The sequence below is a fragment of the Chamaea fasciata genome, unplaced genomic scaffold (assembly GCF_029207755.1).
Source record: "Chamaea fasciata isolate MVZ Bird 193981 ecotype frontalis unplaced genomic scaffold, bChaFas1.0.hap1 SCAF_2, whole genome shotgun sequence".
Classification (NCBI taxonomy): Eukaryota; Metazoa; Chordata; class Aves; order Passeriformes; family Sylviidae; genus Chamaea; species Chamaea fasciata.
In genome coordinates, this window is record NW_027094087.1 from 86,224,946 (window position 1) to 86,248,321 (window position 23,376).

The 23,376-nt window shown below is 40.1% G+C and overlaps 1 protein-coding gene across 1 annotated transcript in view; it reads right to left on the reverse strand.

The window, feature by feature from the left end:
* The window catches only part of RFX8 (regulatory factor X8), a 33,459-nt gene extending 21,460 nt beyond the window's left edge, over positions 1-11,999 (reverse strand). The window contains exons 1-4 of the mRNA XM_066177302.1: positions 11,908-11,999; positions 8,420-8,543; positions 5,644-5,705; positions 4,088-4,174 (exon numbers count right to left, since the gene is read on the reverse strand). Coding sequence (XP_066033399.1) covers positions 4,088-4,174; positions 5,644-5,705; positions 8,420-8,543; positions 11,908-11,999 — 365 coding nt within the window. The remainder of the gene's footprint in view (positions 1-4,087; positions 4,175-5,643; positions 5,706-8,419; positions 8,544-11,907) is intronic.
* Between the last annotated feature and the right edge of the window lie 11,377 nt (positions 12,000-23,376).

Consider the following 23,376-nt stretch of genomic DNA (forward strand, 5'->3'; position numbering starts at 1 on the left):
AGATTAGAAAAGTTAATTTGCTAGAAGCAAAATCAATTTTTTTTTTAATGAAAAAATAATAGGTTTGCTTCACTAGCCAGTCAGGACCCTAAACCTTGCCTATTACTAGAATCAAAAAAGCAACTTCTACAGAACCAAAATTCAATTACTTTTTTTAAACACTGCTGTACTCTGAGTTAGACCAGGTATCATTTTAGGGAGAGCTTGTCCTCAGAGCTCCCATTCTGAGAGGGAACACAATTACTATTTATTACACAATTACTATTTGCATATACTATTGTAATAGAAATCAGTAAATGCCATATTCCTTCAAGTCTGTAATACATTTGGAGACCTCATTGACCACAGTTGCATATATTTACACTATTTTCATAGCACCATCATCAGAGCTATGGTACACATATCTTCAAAGACTTGAAGATTTCTAAATGAACCAATTCACAGGTGCTGCGTAAGACCATCCTCATCACTCCTTGTGAGAATATGTTCCAACCTGGACACACCCGAGGTCTCACCAACTATCAAAATGCAAATGCTTTCTTTGTATTTAAAGGCAAACCATTATAATCTTACTGCCATTTCTGTGACACCAACAAGCATAGCTCCCAAGCTGCCAGATCCTTCAGAAGCCTAGTTCCTCACAACCAGCACCATGTCAGTTGCTGGCTATCATGGTCAAGAAATATCCTTTTCAGTAATCAGAAAGAGTGGTTGATAGTTTTGAAACCATTCTTTTCTTTGCCAACCCACAGGCTGGATGGATGCTGTGATCTCAGCTGGGCTCAGGGATCCACTTTCCTCTCTGGTTGGTGTGACAGAAAAAGCATCTGCCTGTTGGATTTTATTCAGGCATGGGAGGGCGCAGTAGTTATTTAGGAAACCTTCACTACTGAAACAGATATCCCCGGCCTCTGCCTCAGGGAAATGGCAGCAAGCCAGAGGAGTTATCCCATTAGAGGGGTCTGGACAACAGACTGGCACTGGACTGCACTAAAATGGTACATTAAAAATATTCTTCACTCTGATTTGGAAATTTCCACACAAATACACTCTCAAAAATTGACTATAGGTCAAATACCCTGCTTGTGTTTATACATATTACTTAAGTAAGAACACAATTCCTTCTTGCAGGTGAAAAAGTCTTAAAGTTTTAATTACTTTTTCAAAATTTCGATTTTTAAGTAAAAAACCAATCTAGACTTTTCCATTGCTGGTTTTATCAGTTTTATTGGGTCATGAAAAACTAATGGTGATTTCAAAAAGTACTGAATCCTACTGATAGGACAGTAAAGATGCGTTATTTCTTTCATGACTTAATTGCAAAAAAATTACCAAACTCCACACAAATGACAACTAATTCACTTATTTGGCCGAAGCAGATGGTTTTTAAGTATGTGACCTAATTATTTCATTCAGAGTTGTGCTACTCATCCTTCTCTGGCTGTGTTTTGTGCTTTTCTACTGCTTTCTCTCTGATTTCTCCTGCTGTGCTATATGAGATACGAAGAAGCAATTGTGACACCCATTTGCCCAGGTGTTGGGGGCCTGCATGTTGGCTTTGGACAGGGACATGCAGCTGCATTTGGCTTGGAAGCTGTTCTAATTTCAGCTGTCTGGCTTCACTCAACATCTTAGTGTCTTCTCAAAGTTGTCTTCAATGAAGGAAGCATCAAACAAAACACTTTTGTAGTTACGGGACTTTTCTACTGCAGCTAGAAAGATAATCTTTGTCTGAATATGATCTTTATACTTTGATTTTTTTTTTAATCTGAAAAGTTATAGAATCATAGAATAGTTTGGTTTGTAAGAAACTGTCAAGAGTTATCCAGTCCAACTCCACTACCATGGACAGTGGCACCTTCCCCTAGGGCAGGTTGGTCAGACCTTCATCCAACCTGGCCTTGAACAATTCCAAGGATGAGGATCCACAACTTCTCAGGGCAACCTGTTCCAGTGCCTCACCACCCTCACGGTAAAGAATTTCTTCCTAATATCCAACTGAGGCCTACCCTCTTTCAGTACAAAGTCTTTCCCCAGCTCTCCTGCTGGCTCCCTTTAGGTGCTGGAAGGTGCTTATAAGGTCTCCCCAAAGCCTTCTCTTCTCCAGGCTGAAGAATGCCAACTCTCTCATCATCTCTCAATAGGACAGGTGTTTATCTTAAGAACCAATATCAAGATCAGAAGGTGGCTGGTTGATGTCAGTCCTTTCCTTGGAATGCACATCCTATTCCTTGGCTTGGCCAAATTAAATACAGTTTTTTAGGAGTAGGTGTCTGAGCAGGCACCTCTGCAGCTGGTGGAGAAGGAGGAGGCCTGCAGCAGCCAGGGCAGCAGCTCACCTACGGTCGAGCATGACCGTGTTCCCCAGCCCATAGAGGAGATAGCTCATTTCCATGAGGAGGGCCAAAGACAGAAGCTATGCTGGCATATGTGGTGTGTCTGTCTCCCAGCAGTGGCTAAAGTCCTTCTTTCTGCACCTGCCCCAAACTCAGCTGACACTGCTTCTTTGGTTCCTCCTACTTTATAAATTTTTTCCTCATGTTTCTACACTGAGAGGAAAAAAGAGCAACAATTCAAATCATTCTGTTTTCTCTCAGCTCTCATATGACCAGAACCATCAGCTTTCCTTTTATGCCCAATAAGATTGCCATTTTTAAGTGAAGATGCAGGGAAACGCCTTTCTTTGCCTGAAAAGGAAAGACCAGCAGAGACCTGGCCAGAGACCTGCAGTATCCCTTAAACAGTGGACAACGCCTTTCCTCATTGTGGATGTCAAACCTTAGGCCTGTTCTGGGTATACTGGGTACAGAGGAAGTGAAGGGTATCACTTCAGTAAGCGTGACATGGGAAACCAGCCTCAAATTTCCTATCAATAATTTGTTTAGTCTCACAACAACAGACTGCCAGTTGATCATCTACAGAACCTGATCCTCTGTCTTGTCTCAACATTTAACCTTGTCCATCTGTGGACTTCTGCAACATTACCTGCCATAAAATGGGTGAAGAAAGGCAACAAACCTATGGCTGTAATTTTTCCGTGTTCTCCCAAAGCATGCACTCAATTAAGTAAATATTATATAAAATATCACTAAAACAGTTTCAGCATCACCAGATATCTGGGTCCTTATAGGCTGACTTGTATGCCACTAGCAGTCATGCCATAGAATAATGCTGTATCTCCATATTAAAGAATGGAAACCTAATTACAGGAGGAGAACCTATAGGAGAATGAGAATATGAGCCTGGTCTTCAAAGTCCAAGGCATATTCTGCACCTAATTTTTCTTTTTTTCTTCAGTGTAAGGGAGTGTAAAACTGTTGCAGAATGACAGCATTTCCCTTTCCCTTTCCTTTTTTTTTTTTTTTTTTTTTTTTTTCTGGGAAGAAATTCAAGCCTGTGGTTTGTTTATCTGAACCATTAACTCAACCATGAGAATTCTTCCTCTCCTGCCCACAACATGCTCCTGTCTACCCTTTAACCCACCATAGTACCATACATTCATTTTAGGCTTTTAAGTTTTGCAATCCATTTTTACTTGTCTTACACATTTTCTTATTGATATTCTCTTACAAGAGGTGATTTTAAAATCTGATATTTTAAAATCAAGTGAATTAAGTATTTTTGAAGTATTGCTTCAAGTAGTAAAAACTCCAGATAACATGACTGTGTGTAGGACTCTTCAAAACAGCACAGTCATTTATACTTTAATACATTTCTTCAGCCTACTGTTTAATGAGGAAGGTGACAGAATGTCAAGAAGCCATTTCAATATGTTTTTTTTGCGCTCCCAGTTAGAGTCTCAACATATTAAGCTGTTATTTTAGGTTCAGCATGAGTTCCTGCTCTTAAGATCTACGTGGCTAAAATGTCCGATTTTAGGCAGTCTAATTAGGCAGTGTCTGTTTCCAAAATGCAGCTTGTTAGGGCACAGCACTTAATGGCACAGGACTTTCATAGTATTTATAATGAGAAGAAAAACATAATGCTACTGTCAGTGTTCAACAGATGATTTACAGATTTTTATGGACAGAAAACATATAGACTATCATGTGGTATTTTTTTGATTAAAACATTTTAAAAAACAAACCTGAGATAATTTTGTTCATACAGAAGACAGCAAAAACGTGCATAAAAGGAAGACTCCTTCTTGATAGCTATTCCATCATAATGATATCTAGAAATTAAAAAATATGAACTGAATGATTTTCAACAAGTCAGCAAATAAATCATAATCCTCTTTTGAAAGCAAATGATCATTCTATTTAACCAAGAAAAGATCAAGTAAAAGAAACTGTATTTGTTTTTTAAATTCTGTTGAATGCTTATTTTCCCAAACAGAAAATAATTACACAAACTTTTTACAAACTCCTTTTAACAGTTTTTGTCCTGCAATGATACCCTCTTCTAAATGAATAAAATTTAACCCAGTGAATGGAGTGCCTCAGGTTTGTACAGGACAGTTAGTGAACTCAGGAACCAGGCTCTTAGCGGACAGAGGTCCCCATATCCCCACAGAAGTTGAAGGACTTAATGCAGCTGTTCATCATTTACAGTAGTTCAGTGACTGGGTGGCCCATCGGTGTCATGGCAAGTTAAAACTCAAGAAAACTGCCAGACCTTCTCTAAAATATATCTGAGCTCAGTGAGCAACAGAGCCACCATCTCTGCTACCAAGGTGCCACCAGCTGGCTCCTCCAGGCTGGGCCACCAGGAGCCAGGGGAGCAGTGCCGTGGTTTGGGGCCACCTGCAGCCGAGAGCAGGTAACCTTCTCCTGATGGCAACAGAGAGCATGAAGGCTACCAAACACCTACCCCAAATCCTGTCTGCTGTGAGGGGAAGCCTAGGAGTGTCTGAGGTGAGGCACTCCCAAAATAAAGGATCTCCTGGCTCAAGCTGATAGCAAGTCCAGACTAGTGGAGACAAGTCACAGATCAAGTAAGGGCATGTTGTTCTCAAAGCCCATACTTGACTGCTACACCAAATGTTTGTAAAATTATTCAATCTCAACGACCTTAAAGTGTCTCTTCTCCTAGCCTGGATGTTCAGCATCCATAACTTTGGATATGAAAACGCATTAAACTCTCCGTGCTCTAGAAAAGAGGGAAGGGAAAAGAAAGGACATTTAGGAGGAGGACCTGAAGTTGTCTGATTTAAATGGTTTGAAACTGTACAGCATTTCCATTGACCATCAGTATATGCTGGGTCACTCCATGGATGTGTGTAAAGACAAAAAAGCACAATATAGACATTAATCATGGCTGCCACTCCTGTGCATCCCAGAGCCAATCTTTCTTGGCCAGACATCACAGCTCTCAGTAAGGCTGTGATGTCTGGCAGATGCTTCATGCAAACTATGCTGTTAACAGCCAGTAAAAATTGGAGCACTAAGGTCTTTTAAAAAGCAGTCCAATCTGGAATTCATGCCTTACCAAAGCAGATCTGATGTGGTGGTTTTCATGGAATTAACTCTATTTTAATGTCCTTGGTTACACCATTAATTCCTCTGGATCTTGTGTTGTGTTACAGACTTGCAACCAACAATTCAGCTGCCATATTACAGTGCTGGGGCTGAAAAGTCAGCCACTTTAAAATTTTATTAGAATAGTTATAAATAACATTTTCAAAGGACACAAACCCAATACCTTATACTCCCTGCTGTGGTCCGTTTTCTCGTCATCAGGCCTGGGAAAACTAACTGAATAAGCTGTATAAACAAACAGAAAATTAAAGATACTTGGCAAATTCATTCTAAGATGCAAAAATGTATCTGCCACATTTTTTTATCTTTAATCATTTTTTTTGCTTTTCATCATTTCCAGGCTAATACCTGTTCTTGCATACCTCTCAAATGGTAACTGTTGAATTAAACTCAATCAGACATTTGCAGATCCAAGGCTAAGTAATTTAAGGGATTACCTCTCTCAGGTAGGAATTTTTTTTTATAGTTTGCACTGGAAAACAGTGCTGACACCAAGAGACCCCCTGCAGCCAGGGCAGGATCAATCAGCTGGGGGAACTTTAAGGTGCCCTGATGGTACCACACTCCGCCAGACCTTCAAGCCTTATTCATTTAAGAAGGACTTACACAAGGGGTTTCACCTACCCACTCGGTCTTGGAAGATGTACTGACAAGATAGGGCCAGACTTATCTGTCTTAAAAGGACCTGAATCATCAAGCTGCAAAGCAACCTTTTGACCACTGTGGTGGTGTGAACTGAGGTCACACAGCATCTGTCAAGGATGGGCTCTACAGAGTAATTAGATACTGTCAGGGTAATAATCCACTTCACCACGGTTATTCTGCATGAGCTGTCCTGTGAAGACAAAGACTAACTCAGGACACCTGGGTTCAGGACTCTAAAATTCCCAATATAGCAGGAACAGAGGGTTTACTCCCTTTAGTGAGGAGTGAGGAGAGTCTCCACTCAGCAGCACAAAGCTTGGACTCTGCACAATGGTTTTGGTGTATTTGGTCCAAAGGCCTGATAAAGGACTCATCAACATGCATCTCTAGTTTTTATGATGGACCTGTTCATTGCATGTTTCTGCATGCACCCACCCCAGCTGCTCCTTTCTCAAATTGGTAGTTTAGCATAATCCCGTTTTTCTAAAAGGACAGCTTATGAAACTGGGGCTTTTGTGGCACAAGACATATCCTTCCTCCTGCTGCCATTTCTTACAGAGACAGTTATATATTTGGGCAGAGGGATAGGGCAGATGAGATTAGTAGTGTCTTCGATCAACATAGTTTAATCCACATGGGGCTGGACTGCAAAAGCCTTTGCAGTCCACACACATGGAGCACCGTCAGGTTACTACAGCTTGGTAAATTATTAATAGCTCAGCCCATTATAGGCTGTGGTAACTGGTTACACATGCACTCAGGTTAAACCAGGATTGCTGCAGTTCCTGCTCTTCTCGGCTTCTTGCTACAAGGTCCATTCTCTTGCTGCAGAAGGACAGACCATCTCAAGGCACCGGGGAGCTGCACCCCAGCTTGCTGCTTTGGGATGTGTTAACTTGCACTGCAAAGCACTGGGTTGGTTAAGGCTGTGAGCAAATAGTTGCAAGCACCAGCCCACAGCAGCTCTGGCTCATCAGCTCTTCCATGTGACCAGACTCATGCTTCATCTGTGCCTGTCCCAGCTTAAAACACATTAAGGTAAACCACACAAAAGCTTAGCTTACAGGTGATAACTCAGCCGTGCTGGAGCACCAGAAGGGTACAGGCAGGATAGGATCAATCTCATCTATGTGGCGACAAGGCAGAGAAGTCTAAGATAGTCACTACAGACTATGTAGTCAATGGGAAAAAACAAATGGCAGTTCTGAAGCTCCTTTCATCAGAGCTGTCTGAGGTGACTCATTTAGTGTGAGGAAACGTATAACTACTTATTTCTCTCCAGCGGCTACCTAGAGATTTTTAAGGTGACAAACTTCATGGCCAAAGTCTATGCTGACCCAGGCAAATTCTACCCACAGTCTTAGATGATCCATTAAGCTATGGTAATAAATCACACCCGATCACTCACTCAAATAATAATTTTCAGCAGAAGTGATTTAACTTATCCAGTAAAAAAATTAGATTCAACTGAATTAAGATAAATGATTCCTAGAATGGAGTTAGCTACACAAATGAAATTGACTTCAGGTACTACTTGTACTTAAATAATTTTGGGCTTATGTTAAAACAATGCCTAGTAGCTTTTACTGTGGGAATTCATAGAAAGTTAGCTATAAAAAATAGGAAGCCCTGAGGCCTGAATAAGAAGTCTTGAACAAGAAATATACACAAGGCTTTCTATCTTCCTTAATTTGTAAAAAAAAGGTTGAATAGCTATGGGTGTTGATTGCAATTGGGATTTCTAAGTGTTAATTGTTCCGTGAGTTGTATCAACCTCTATGTAATAGACAAGTGGAGAAGGAGATTCAGTTCTGTATTTGCATTTGTTTTGCTTGGATGATTCTGTAACAACTTTTTAGGGTATGTTTGGAAGCAAAATCTCCTCAAGTATACTGAAAAGGGAAAGTATAAAATTATGTAACAACCGAAGATATCTTTTAAAGACAGAAGAGTCATCTCCTTGGAATGAGTTGTGTAACTTTCTGCTGTTAAAAAAAAGAAAACTGTAAAACTTTCAAAAATACATTGTCAAAAGAAATCTTTGCTAGTGTATCATACCCCAGTTCCCTGAAGAAAATAAACTTCATGCCAAACAATACTCTTTCCTCTGGTACAAGTGCATCTATATGAAGGCTTAGCAGAAATACATTAGAAAATGCACAAGCATAATTCATTACATATTCATTCCCCTATGTTATTTAATGTCTTTTAATATGCAGTGTGTATAGCTGATGATCAGGGTTTCTCTTTAGGCATCCCTACTTCTTATCTTCTATATCCTATCTACTCTGTACCTTTCCAAAGGTGGATGGATGTACTTGAATCTTGAAATCTGGATTGCAGGTTTCAATACAGAGCTCATATAGTAGCCGACAGGGTACAGTGCATCCTCCACACAAATAGAAATTATCAGCTAGCCTTTAAAACAAAAATCATAAATTGGTTTATGTCAGAGTTAGAAGAAAGAATTGTTAGATTTTTATAGTTCATCAGATTTACAGTGAACTTGTAATAGTCATTTTGATTTTAGAGAAGCATAGAAACAAAAAGAGCTACCTCCTTTGTGTTAATCTGTATCCTGGGAAACAATATACTTTTTCATATAAATACATATATCTGTATATTCTGCTTATTTTTAACTTTAAAGCCCTATTTTCTTTGTTTTCAACATGTAAGAGAGGTCATGTGAGATTCTGCTAAGAAATAAACTAGTTCCTGTATTTTTTTAATTAGAACAATTCAACTCAGTAACACAATTATAACATTACCACCAATACAGACAGTATTAGAATTTGTCAGATGCAAAATGTTGTTATATCAAAGGATCTAACTTTGGTCTTCTAAATAGAAAGGTATCGACTATACCAAAAATAATAATATGAGCATTTTTCCATCTAAAATGTGCAGTATGGTGTTTTGGGACAGAGTGCACAAACTAAAAAGGACCACATTCTGTCTTCATATAACCTCACTGATTTTAGGACAAGTTTGATAGAAGAACAGAATTTTAATTTACAGCTACTATTTAACAGAACTACCAGGATTGAAACAGGCTTAGATGTTTAAATATCCATCCTTTTGTCAAATCCCTGATTCATCCTACTAATCAGAATGGTCATAGTCAAGTAAATGCAACTACTTGTGTGAATAAGGTGAGGAAAATGTATACTTGGTTACTTATTAGCCTAAGATATTACCTTCACCAGGAAAAAAATTATCTTTAATTATAAAATAATGCCAATGGTTTTGATGTCAGAAGATAATAGGTTATAGTACAAATATGGGAGCAAAGCTGAAGCAAAGGAGCAGAGAGATTAATTTTCAAAGAATGACACACTGCTCATATCATGGTGATTTCTTGCTCTGACTCTGTTTCCATTCTACCAAATTATTTATGCATATTCAATTAATCTATCAGCTGAATGCTAGTGCAGCACAGTGACAGTTACTCACTATGCCTTTACTGACAATCCAGCCGGTTGGGAAGGCAGACTTTTCACATTTACCATATATGATAAGTCAGTGGATTTTAGATCAGCATTCTCTGTTTTTTTTACCCTGATTTCAGGCAACCTGGCTGTTTATCTTCGTGGCTTTGGCAGTAGACAGTGGATAAGGTCTACAGCAAATTGGCTTGCTAGAACAGACTGAGCAAGAATATGGTTTCTGTGCAGCTCGATGATGTTTACCTCACCTGTTAATTTGTGCCTCCTCTCCTTTATCAATTGAAGAATGCCATCTGCTTCCCCCAGCTTTCCTTCTCCATAGCAAAAGACCCTCAAATGCCTCACTTATACCTCCTTGAAGATCATTTCCTCACCCAACAACACAAGAGGCTGTGCTGGGCTCCGTGCCAGCTCCTGACCACCTCCAGCCCCACCATCCAACAGCAAAGGCTTCATGGCTAGACCTGAGCAGGAACCTGCACCCAAAGATAAGGGATCTGCTGCTCTAACAGGGTATTTCCCATCATCAGGCTAAAAGGTAAATGAAATTTATTCTACATAAGAGTCCTGATGAGCTCAGCCTCCCAGCAGGAAGAAATGCTTTTTCTTCTAAAGCATCTCAAAACCCTTCACAACTGAGCAGTCGCAGAAGAGATAATTCTTAAGTTCAAATTCATCCTTAATATAATACCACAAAAGTCATTGGAAGTGCATCATAAATTAATTCATGCCCCAGTAGCTGGTTTCTGCCAATAGTTTTTCCTCAGCATTTAACTACTTACTGACAAAGTATTTGGGAATTCCATTTTGTGAATTTTTTGTCTATTAAGCTGCCAGTCTTTTTCCAATAGTAAGTCAAACACCTTCTTAGTGCTGACACATAATACAAAAATATTTCTATCAGGAAAACAATCCACACAGAAAAGAGCACAGCACTTATCTTCTTGCTTATTAGCCCCAAGGTTTTTAAAACCTGGGTTTTTATGGTATGTATCAAACAAGAACTGCGAATAAAGACAAAAAAAATCAAAAGGAAAGCATGGTAAGGGAGAAAGGTAGAAGTTAAAGAAAAGACACAGGGGGAAAGACCTCCTCCATTTATCTACTGTGTATCCACAAACTGTATAGGGATTTTTATCTGATTGATTTTAGAACCTCACATAGACTCCAAGTGTTTAGGGTTTGGCACCTATCCTGTGTGAACCCTCAGCAGCCAGGCCATTATAGAGTTTGGTAGGTCAGCTGTTAAAGCATTTCTGGACCAAAATCTGGTTTGCTATTGGAAATGCACCGACTGTAAAATGAAGCTGAGCATTTAAAATTTTTCAAAACATGAAAAGAAGGTTGTCATGACGAAAAAAAAAATCATTAGTTCATCTTTTCAAGGATGGCTTATGATTCAGTTTTATGCTGCGTCTCAGACTTGTTGGATGAACGACCTTGTGTGAATCTCTTCCTTCAGTCCTTTTAAAATGGGAGCAGTGGTATCTATATCACAGTGAAAACACAGACTAACTCCCACTGTTTAAGTACGACTGACAGGGGGAGTAAAATTATTTAAGATTACTTGCTGTGAGTTAATGAAATTTGTATTTGTATGTGTAATGTTTGTATGTGAGGAGTTAATAAAGTTTGTATGTGTTGTTACTGTTTCACAAAAGCTTCAACATTATTCACTAGCAGGACTCATCTGTGCTTGGGGAGAGAAGTAAAGTAACCCTGGTTTCTCTTTGGGTGTCACACGGCAGATGAAGCTCTTCTCAAAGCTCAAGAAAACAATGGTGACAACCTTCCTCCACTACACAAAGTGTCTCATTAAGGACTTCGACCTTTAGCACAAGAAAAAATAACCTTGGAGAATGTCAAGCGCCGAGCACCACCCCGAGTGCCAGTGTGCCACGTGCTCGCAGCCAGCTGTGTGCTGTAAGAGCCCACCGACACGAGTGGCGGAGCCAGGGAGATCCCCGACAGCTGCCCTGCAGCATCACACCAAGTGGATGGCTGCCAGGGGCCTGATCCCAGCCAGTGGGCAGGCTGAGACAAAATCCCGTTTCCCCCACGTCAAACCACCTCCATACCACTAAGGCTTGTGGCAGAAGATGGTCTTTCAGGAAAATTGCCCTGCTTTCTTGGTGTCCTTTATGCATCACCATGATGATGGGGCCTTTGCAGCAAACCACAGTCTCGCCCTGCGAAACAGCGAGAATTAAAAGCCGGACTCCTACACTCCCCGTGGCAAGGCACATCCTGCGAGACCCCCGGCAAAGGAGAGACGGCCGCTCCACCTCCCCGCTCCACCCTCAGTCCCCGGCAGCGGGCAAGGGGACAGCACCCACCATTGGACGACGGGGAGGTAGGTGAGGGAGGTGGGGCCGAAATAAGCTATCTCGGCCGGCTCCGGGACGAGCTGCTGTTCCGTGTCGTCCATTGGCACCGGGATGCTGGCGCCGGGGCCGGTGGGTGCCGGGGCCGTCGGGTAACGGACGGCGGGTAACGCCGGCCCCGCGCCCGCCCCGCGCAGCCCCGCGCAGCCCCGCGCGGCTCGGGCGCTCCGCGGCGCCGCCCGCAGTGGGTTCTACGCCCTGCCGACAGCGTTCCTGGCGCCCGCTGCTCTGCCGCCACATGGGATCTTTTTTTTTTTTTTTTTTTTTTTTTTTTTTTTTTTTTTTTTTTTGGTAGGAACTGCCGGCGAGAAAAGGAATCCTGTCCAAATCGGAAAGCGGTGTAAATGGCCGATCGTGCGGCGGTACTTCTGAGTATCACGTAGTGGCAGGAGAAGAGGGAATAGCTTCAAACTAAGCGTAGGTTTAGATTACGTTTTAGGAAAAAATTCTTTGCTATGAGGGTGGTGAGGCACTGGCCCGGAGAAGCCGTGGATTCTCCATTCCTGGAACTGTTTAAGGCCAGGTTAGACGGGATTTGGAGCTGCCTTATCTGGTGGAAGGTGTCACTGCCCATGGCAGGGGAGGTTGGAACTCGGCGATCTTTATGGTCCCTTCCAACTAGGCCATTCTATGATGCCATGATTCTGTGATCACGAGCGTCATCTTAGAAGGTTTTGCACGTCTTTAAAGCCTTACTTTCAGAGTTTTCAACAGGCATACTGCAAACTCCCGTAATAGTTTAATTTCTCTTTGATACAGATAGATGAAAGGTCTGTCTGCTCTGCTGAAACCCTGTAAGCACTTTTCCATCACAAGTATCCATTATGCAAAATGAGCTTTGCTGTCATGTGACTGACAAACATAAATTATGTATGGTTGGTGCATCTAAAAGCTTACTAGTTCATGGCTTTGGGTTACATCAGAGCTCAGCTTCTCAGAAACTCCCACAGCTCCCTCCTGTTAATTAGCTTCCTGAAATCCCCATGTGTGACACAGACTGGCTTGTTTCCTTCATTATGACAATATGACCAAAGCCAACACGTTGGTAGACAGCAGTATTAAAGCGGGGGTAGGGAGCACGACACCAGGAAAGGCAATGTGAGGTGGCAGGTTACTGGTTTTCTGGTCCCTTCATGCACCTTGTTTTTGAGGAGCAGTGCACACAGATGTCATGTATGGTACAAGTTGCTTTGAATCTGTGAAGCAGCATGCTGTGTTGAGAAGCCTGTGGGAACACGACTGATGTTCACTCAAGGGCCCCTGAACCAAAGCCTTGAAAATGCTGTCTGCCAAAAACACAGGTTAGTGTTAGTTATATGCATTGTAACCAGTACAGTCTGCCATCAATAACTGTACTCAATGGCTGATTGTGGAAGCTTCCCTCAGTAGCTGCAGTTTTTGGTCTTGATTTTGTATGTCTGCAGTCTACTGACCTCCTCTGTGGGACATTGATCTTAGGCAGCAAATACTCCTACAAATACTGTAGAGCAAAAGCTTTCTTGGGTTGAAGTAGCTGTTGTAAGAACTAACAACAGTGATATTGCAGCAGCTGTAAGGCTTGTGTGGTGTTGCTAAGTAAGTTAGCACACCGGAGTTTCTGCAGCATGTCTGGCTGTAGATCCTGCCTGGGACACTCACTGCCAGTTCAGGTGTGCCCTGTCCATTCTGCTTCCAGAGCAGTGCCCTCCACTCCATGCACCTAAGGAGGAAGAAACCTCATCTCCAGTTTCCAGCAATTGGCTTGCTTACGTGTTTGCATGTGCTTCTGAGTCCTGGTCATAATTCTCAACATTCATGACCAACAACTGACTTTTTGGGACTGTCTGAAACTCTACACAGTGGAGTTCCCTAGGCCCAAAGACACCCTAGCAGGAAAGATCCAAGAAAACATTTACAACTTAGCTAAAACTGAAGAATGGTTAATAGACTATTACTGTGGTAACAGACTGAAGTAAGGGGAATGACACAGATCAGAAAGTCCCTGGACAACACCTAATACTCAGAAAGGTTTTGATTAAAAGAAGCAAATGCTGCACAAAAAAAACCTGTCCAGTTACTGTCCATGGCTTGAGAGATACCAATTAAGTCACAGCATTTTTCCTGCCCAGCTTGCAGATAATGAGATAGACAGATCTGTGTGCTGTTCAGGTCTTGACGTATTTTTATTTGATTAGGGCTTTCCCATTTTTTTCCAAAAATAACTCTTTACCTTTCAGATAATTCTAACACTTGGCAGGTTTTTTCGTTGTGTGGTTTTTTTTTTGGGGGGGGGGGAGGGGTCGAGGGGAGTGAGTGAGAGAGAAGGGAGATTCTGACTTTAAATTCCAGGCTCTTAGTAGAATTTGATTGAAAACCTGAAATTAGTTTCTTGAGTTTAAACCAGTCAAATAGAACTGGTGGATATAGATTAGGTCAAGCTCTAGTAAGTCTTTATTCTTGCATAAGCTGAAATCTGCAAAGCTCTTTATTGCTCTCATGGACATACTCCTTGCATAAAATTACAGAGTATATAATGAACATGCATTTTGACTGAAAAAAGATTTGGTATAAAATTAGGAGTATGGTTGAACAGATTAAAAGGTGTACGAAAAAAGCTTCCTTCTTCCGACTTTCACCCATAACTAGGACAAATTTAAACCAAACTCTGAGGTAATAGACATCTCCAAAACGTTGTAAGGAGTGTCTTTAGCACAAAATTGCTCATTCAGATTACTGTCTGCCCCCAGCCCCCCCATACGATATTCAAGAGAAGATCTGGATACCTTGGGAGATTTGGATGCCTTGTAAGGTAAACAGATTATGTAAGAGCTCTTGCTGGTGACAACTGTCTTGTAAAAGCAAGCGCTAACATCTCTCAGATATTTACAGTTTATAAACAAGTGCTTTATAAGATTTTTTTAATACTTAAGCAGAAGTATGTATGAAACCATCATTAAAGCGAGTGAATCTACAACAGCTTCCACCACTACCAGAAGCAATGAACATATGTGACTATAGTAAATTGTATGCTTCCCCTAGAGTTGCAAAGGCCTGAAGGGTATTATTGCATTCATTCTCGTGTAGGAAGGAATGGGTAAAAGAGCTTGAAAAGGAAAATCAAAAATACAAATCCTTCCCTCACACCCACCAAACCCAGGTTTTGAGCAACATATCATTAACTTTTCTACACGAAAAGTTAAAAGAGTTGGGTCACTGTCAGTGTAAGAGTCCTGTTGGACAAAGGCAAGTATCCCAACTTGAGAAATGTGTCAGTACATTTTATTTGTTTGGCATTTGTTTGTTTGTTTGTGTTTTTTTTAAATCTCTAGTAGTTGGCCTACCAGGGACATAATTACATGTATGCAAAGATGTACTCATTTTCCCTTCCCTTGAGATCTGAATAATGCCAATGATCAGGGATTATGTAAATCTTATCAGTTTACTATTAGCAGGGATCTTCAGTCACAGTTATCTTTCCAACTTTAGTTTGAAATAGATCACTTGAAAGAATCAAACAAATACAAAATTTATTTCTGGATGTGTCATGACATTTGAAGCAGCAGCAAAAACAAAACAGGATTGCAACCACCTTCTCCTTAAGTATAATGCTTTAACATTATAGAACGCTATGTCCTTCACAAGCCACGCACTTGGACATGAATGCACATGAGGAAGAGGAAGGCTTCTCTGCCAAGTGCCTATGGCATGTGAACTCTTTCGTGCATGAAAATCCAATTCAGCAAAGCATGTCAGCATGTTTGTAAGACTGCTTCATTTCAGCAAACCATTTAAGAATGTGCTTAAATTTAAATATGTACTTAGCTGAATCGTCCTGCTGAGTGGGGATTGATGGCTGAATTGAGGCATTAAACATTAATGAGGGAGCTGGGAACACAAAATAATATGTAAATTGGGATGTGTCCTGTCATGACTAGAATAAACTGATTCAAACAATGCAATCATTGCATGACTAAGATCTCTTGAAAGATGTGAAGCCATTAGAAATACTTAAGACCTGGTGACTTGAGATGGGACCCAATCACTGACAATCACTCAGTCCTTCACTCATCTCAAATCACCTGGGTTTGGAGTGTCTAGTGGAGAGGCTGGGTGAAAATCCCTTCCACACAGTAACTGAAACACTTAACTGTCTGTTGGCACATCGTTAATTCCAGATGCTGCCCAGGGCAGTGTCATCTACTGATCTTCTTTTAACTAGGATGAAGGATGAATTCTTTGACTGCTTTTGGTCCAGCCGCAACTGGTAACAGGGTCTGTCTGAGCAGCTCTGTCCCTCTTTTCTGGTGTGAACACTTCCCACGGGGCCCTGCTGGTAACCCTTCGTGCTCCTGTTTAGGGCAGTGCCTCTAGGAAGGTGACTGTGGAGCTGAGGACTGTGATTTCCACCGTGTGCTGACACCTGCTCTTTATATTTCTTGCTCTTTAGACCATCTTAGGGCAGCCAAACAGTTTATACAGTGACTCATGAAGATGGAGATATGGATAAAAGCCCATCTGTCCAGAAGAGGCTGAGGTAATGCTTGCAGAAGAAAGCAACTGCTTACTTTCTGCTTGGCAGAAGATGTTGTGCTTGCTCCTCCAAGTAGAAATAGCATTTTAAGATGCTTCCCTGATACATTCTTTTTGTGGTTTTGTTTTGTTTTCTACATTTTGGATGCATACTGGAGTTAACTTTCTGTTTAATAGGACAATCTATTATTAATTAACAGCTGTGCTATAAACTCTGAAGTATTGATGCTAGGTTTGCATGTTAGAGTAATTTGAACAGAATAAAAAAATCTGTGCAATAAAAGCAGTGGTGAGTCATGCAGAAAAGCCCCATCTATCTCAGAGGCTAGAAACAGCAGCTCTTACATTAGCTCCTGGGCCTGGTTTGCAGACGACATGCAAAAGACCCTTGATTGTATTTGTGTCAGGAATGTTTACACAGTGAATCAATTAGTTCTGAAGTAAGGAATGGCATTAAGGGCAGCTTTCAGATGTTTACATGGTAAAGTCCAACTACAAAAGTTTTGAAAAGAGAGAAAAACATCACCCTCCTCCACAAAAATAAATTTTCACAGACATTACTGTGAAAATAGGTGCTTTCTTTCTTTTTTTCTTAATTGAAACAAAGGGTGAAAATGTTTCACTTAAATAGCTACATTAACCAATAATTTTCTTGAAAGTACTTGTTGAAAGATTCGGCATAGTGTTTAACATAATTAAATGACAATGCAGTTAACAGTTAACTCCTGAAACTGAATTTTATTGTAACAAATACAAATCCTGCCTCAGTAATTTTTGAGGGTAAAGCATATGTTACATGAGTGACGTGTTTTTATCTTCTCACCTTTTGAATATCTTAGGCCAAATGGTAGATCAGAGAAACATTATATGCTTGTAGTGTCAGGGGTGGTATGATTAAAACGCCATACAGTTCTGTATTCCTATTATTCTTTAACAAATCTTGTTTTATCCTTCAGACTAGAAAACATAGTAGGACATAGTGTGATTTATGCCTTGCTTATAGTTACATAACTGACATTTTCATATATTATTTTATCTCAGATTACCAATAAATTCGAGAGAGAGAAAAAACACCCTAACAGACTTAATAAGCCCAACCAGTGTAGGAACAATGAAACCTGAAGTACCACGACCCATCTGAACTGTTCAGATCCACCAGGACCTCTCTTTGATCAGGGAGGTGAATTAAACAACCTCCAGACATCCCTGATCACCTAATTTATTCCATAACTGCTGCACGGTCTCTTTCTTAATTGCATCTGAAGCATTTGTGACTTGTCTATGCTTGGCTTTTGTTCAAATAAGTAGAACGTTCATTTATATTGCTGGCAGTAGTGTTGCTCTAGCTGCAGCAGTGTAAAATACAGCCAAGGCAAACTTTATAAAGAGAAATCTTTTACTTGGGGCAGTTCACACAGCTAGACTAGATACAGATACTGTATGCCCACACAGATTGTGTTGGATCTGAAGCTAGCAGCAAACACATGGCTGATAAAGGTTGGGAACAATTGCTCTGGTAGAATGAGAGAGTGTTTCTTTTTCCTAATTTAGTGAATTAGATTAGACTGATATGGTTTAGGACGACAAGATGTCTGCTATACCAATTGATATTCTCTGTCTTCATTGGAATAAATTACAAAATCAACCTTTGTGAAAAATTGGATTTGAAATTCCCCTTTGAGGAGCTTCTGTGTTTGTAGTCTGGCTCCATAGCTTTGCACTGACATGAAGGAGCTGTGGGATGGTTGGATTGTGACCAGCCACAGAGGGGCTCTGGACTGATCAACATCCTTCATTTATGGTCCTGATTTGTGATCCTGATCTTGAACTATACTCCATCATTTCTGGCCCTTACAAATATTTTCCTTACTGCTAAGTGCTCCTCAGATGGCTTACATAAAATATTTCCACCTCTACAAACTCCTTATTTTGACTGTGTGCTATTTGTAACATGGGACTGGTCCTCTGCTTGACACTGTTGGAGTCTTGCATGAGCAAGGACTAGAGCTGAGTGAATACATACCCTAAATATTCATTTGCATTCAAAAGGGAACTCCTTTTAATTGTGGTTGTAATCCTTTCATATTTGTTTTCTATGAATATGCGATCATGTGAGCTTAACTAGCATAATACTTCTCTGTGAAAATGCCCATGTGACTTACTCATGGGAGACAAACATTTAATTCAAATGTTGCATTTCCAAAAGAAGGTTCAGAATTTTCTGTTGACTTTGTTTTGATTACTTATTCAAACTAAATGTTACGATCCTTGAGGATAAAGCAAAGCAAACCTAGGCAATATTATAGTCAGTGGGACAATAAGCACTCATGCTCAGCTTGGTAATTTTAAAAATGGTGCCAATATAGGCCGAAAGATCTATGGGACTTAAATTAACTTTTCTTGTTTTATTGTAGAAGATACATTCCCAGCTGAAAATTTCAATGTGGATCACAGTATTCATAAATGGGATGATCTGCAGACCTACAATTATTCGCTGAAGTATTTAATTCACAATTTTATAACAAGCACATTTCAGACTTGAGCTGCAGATCTACCATTGATTCAATGTAAACTTTGCAAAAAAAAAAAAATCCTCTGGTAAGATCAAAACGTGAGTTAGAGATGTAAGATGTGGTTGCTTAGTTACTAAGCAGGAGTCTACCTGAAAAGCACAGAGATTATGGAGAGCACTTCAGAGTATGGAGAAGGGTTTTGCCCTTTACTTTTGACTTACATTTCTGCTGAATGTTAAAATCTTAAATGTGGAACCAATTTTAATAAACAGTGACTCCAGTCTGGCAACCTCATTGCTACTGCAGCCAGTGGTAGTGCAACTATCAGGGAAGATAGAATCACTGGGGAAAATTTAGACAAAAATTTGGACAAAATGTAGACAAAATTTAGTTTTAAGAGGCATTTTAGAGAATGTACCTTGGATATTTTTCTTCATATGCCATCCTAGTTGCCCTCAGATAAACAAGCTGCAGAGATTTCTTATCTGGTTTAATATTTTCAATATATCCTTGGATTATTTTTAATTATTTTTTATAACTGTTTAAAATTAGAAAACCTAAAAAGATCATTAACCTATAGTATTTAAAATTAGTTTTCCCTTGAATCTGATTTTTGACAGAAACAGTATTTAACAAGATTTTGTGATGTTTCTGCAATTTGCCAAAATGTTTTCAAATATTTATAATACATTTTCACCACTGTCTTGAAAATAATCAGGAAGACAATGGATTATTCCCTTTCCAACTGTGCAACAATACGTTAGAATCAAAAATGTTTTCCATGATTTGAAGCCTTAATGGCCACAGGGAAAAACATTTTTAAATCAAATCTTTAATGGTTTTCATAACTGAAAGAGATGCTAACATATTCTTAGGAATGCACAAAGCTTTTGTTTTAGAAGATATGCAATTTTGACTATGAGTGAATCTTGGAACACAGTATGATTTAATTTGCCATCACAGCCAAGTGATCCAAATGAATGATATCAGACAATCTTATGACATACTTTTTTATGCTTCTGCAGCTGTCATCTTGTCTTTTTCCAATTTTCTTAGCTACAAAACAGATGTCAAACATTTTGTTTTTAAAAGTTACTCTGGAATTATTTTATCACTCACACCATTTAGAGGCATTATTGTACCTAAGGATGCAATTATTTAAGAAATCTCTGCATAAATTGCAGTTAGTATTTTATTAAGCTACGCACAGTCGTTTCTTTAGAAATTCTAGATTGTACAGAACATTTTTCTAGAGCTTGCATCTTAATGGCAGGTTACAGTCACAGCTGTGGCTACAGTGTGTGTAGAAATGTAGTATGACCAATAGAAAATACATAATTAATATGTAAAGCCTACTTACTGTGGCCTATGCAATACCCATTTTTCATACTCTAAACTCAAATGCTGTTTTCCATACAGTTACTCTTTACCCATGTGGAAATGCGTGGGAAGGACCTTCAGCCATGACCTGACTCTGCTGGCATGAGAGCTGGAGGGATGCGGAGGGATGCACCTGCATCCCCTTGTTTCCTTCCTCACTGTGTGGGGAGGCACAGAGGTCAGGAGCCAGGAGCGTGGCACTCCGTCAGCTGAACAGCTAAGGGACCACAAAGTACCTTGCAGGTGAGCCTCTGCTTCTCCAGTGAGGTGAATATTCACAAGTCTTTCTTCTCTGATCTGGCTCACTCTCATGGGTTCTTTCATTTCAATTTTAATTGGAGGCCTCGGTAAAGGGGCACATTCACCCCACTTCTTCTGAATCTTCCATCTTTGAAACCCTCAATGACACCTTGCCATCCAAATGCCTTTTCCCCCCTCTCTATCCTATTTCATCTTGTGGCTTCCTTCAGCTGCCCTCCTTCATTAACAGTTCCTGGCACACAAGCAGGTTAACACAAGAAAATCACATCAAGATGAAAACCTGCTTTCACGCAGGCTGCTGAAGCCTGGCTGGGAATTAACTAGAACCTCCAGTAAGGGTTCTCCTGAGGAAGTTCTATTAACAGCAGGCTACCATGGTCAGTCAAAACACTGAAACATTGCATTTAAACACACCAGAAGCCATTGGCAAAGTTTTGTAGTGTTCCTTGTACATAATCTCCTTAGGCGGGTTAAGAGAGTACAAGCGATGGTCGGAGCGATGTTGTATTTTGACAGGCAAAACACAAAGCAGCCTCTACAGTTCTTACTTCAGGTGAGCAATTTAGCATAGTTTTAGAACTATATAACAAAACAAGTGGTTTCTTTTAAATGCTGTGATTAATTATTATTGGAATACTAACCTTCTTTGGGCCAAATTCTACTTCAAAAATGAGATTTAATCAAGAGTTACAGTGCTTAATGTTATTCTGTGCAGGTTTGATTGATTCAATTTTCTTCTTGCTCCTGCAAAAATGAATGCAAGAAGACATGACTCTTAAATTAAAGAGTGGATTATCACCTTCAGGGTGGAGTCAAAGGATTTAGGAAGAACCTCAAATGAGGGATGGATGAACACATTAATGACAAAGGAGTTAGAATTCACTGTCTGCTAGGTTGAAATAAATTAAGACAATTTGAGCATGTGTATGACAAAGCTTTTTCAGTTTCCTGAAACCAAATTTGTTAACTATTAACACATGCTAAAAACTCTTAACCCTGTGATAAAAGGTTGGGATGTAAGATGTGCATGTTAAACCTAAAGTAATTTTTCATTATTAGTAATATTATTAAATGTGGTATTTTGTCCTGTTTGTTTTTGTTGGGTAGGTAGTTGCTCATGTTCTGCCAGTTAGTCCTGTTCTTTTGCCTGTTTTAATTATAAAGCACCTAATACATAGCAACTGTTTCTAATAAATTAAAAACACCTGGATAAATAGAGAGATGGTGTTGTCTATTAGGCACAATATCCAGCTTTGGTTGAAACCAGGAAAATCTGCTTGAGCTTTTAAAGTAGCTTCTGCAGCTTGACACAGATATAAAAGACTTGCTCTCAGCTCTAGCAGAAATGCCTGAAGCATGAGGACCTGGGAACTTCTGTTCAAGGACAGAAATAATCAGCACACACAACATCAGATTTTTTCTGTTCAGCCCTCATAAATATTGTTGCTAATTCTACATGTGACAGTGAAAAGCATTTTGCAGCCTTGTGAGGTTTTTACATTTTCAGCTAGTGCGGTTTAACCACAAGCTGTGTAGCTTGAAGAAGAACAACCTGCTTGTGCATTCTCCAAAAGCAATGGTTCAAATGCCTCTGAAACAGAGAGGATAAAATGCCCAGGCTGTGGCCAGTTTCAGTGTTTGCCACATGCAAAGCCAATGCAATGCAACTTTAGGTCACAGTGTTTACACTAACTTCTGATATTCTGAAAAACTGGGACTTGCCATGGGCTTCTAAATCAGGCCCTTACAGTTCTCCTTTTCTTAGTATACAGCAACTCTTAGAGGCTGGGTTTAGCCACCGTTTCCAAGTGAGGTCTCAGCAAAATCTGGATTGTTTCATGTATGAGTCCATATAGAAACTGAATTCTTTGAAAACTCTCGTCATCATTATCTAAGTGCAACTTTATCATTCTACAGCAGTAACCTCTCTGGGAACCTCACCATGGGTGAAAGTACTGAGCTGAGGAGAAAAAAGGGATCAGGAGCAAATGTACTGCAGTAACCCCATATTAGTGAATGAATGCACACTCATGCATACTTCAGCTATCTGCTTTGATATCCAAATACAATAGAGCTATAGACTAGGCTCAGAATTTGACCTTCAGTATCTTTCTGCACGGGCATTTATTCCTCAACTGGTTTCTTTAGTCTTAGGCTGTTTTTGTGCTAAATAGTGAAGAAGTCTGGTAACCCCTACTGTGCCAGAGGAGATTGGCCCTGTACAGTGACCATGGTGTACGACTGGCAAACTTGAGCCTGACATGTAATGACACCTCCTGCCAATCCTTCTTCATCCACAGAACCCAAGCTTTAAGCTGCTTAATGATGGCATAATGTTTACTTCCTTTTCAATGTAGGTATAGAAGGGATCTGAATAAAATTTATCCCCTCTTGGTCATGAAATATTATATGTTGTGAAACACAGGTTGTACAGCTGAGAGCATAGCAATTTGAGGATAGAACTACCTCTGGAAAAAACATTTCTGTTGCTCTGCACATTCCTATCTGCCTTTTATATCACTGTTCATCTTTGTTATTATGAATTACATCCTTCTGCATGGTGGTCATAGCTCAAAGATTATTTGAAGGGAATTTCTCTTGACTGTCATTTGACTTGCTCAAGCCTTTGGAGTTCTTGAAATGTAAAGATTTATGGGGTTTTTTTGCTCTGCTTGTCCCTTACCTATGTATACATAGATGCATATCTATCTCAAACTGGCTGATTAAAGTAACTAGTGCAGAGGAATCCCCATCCTAG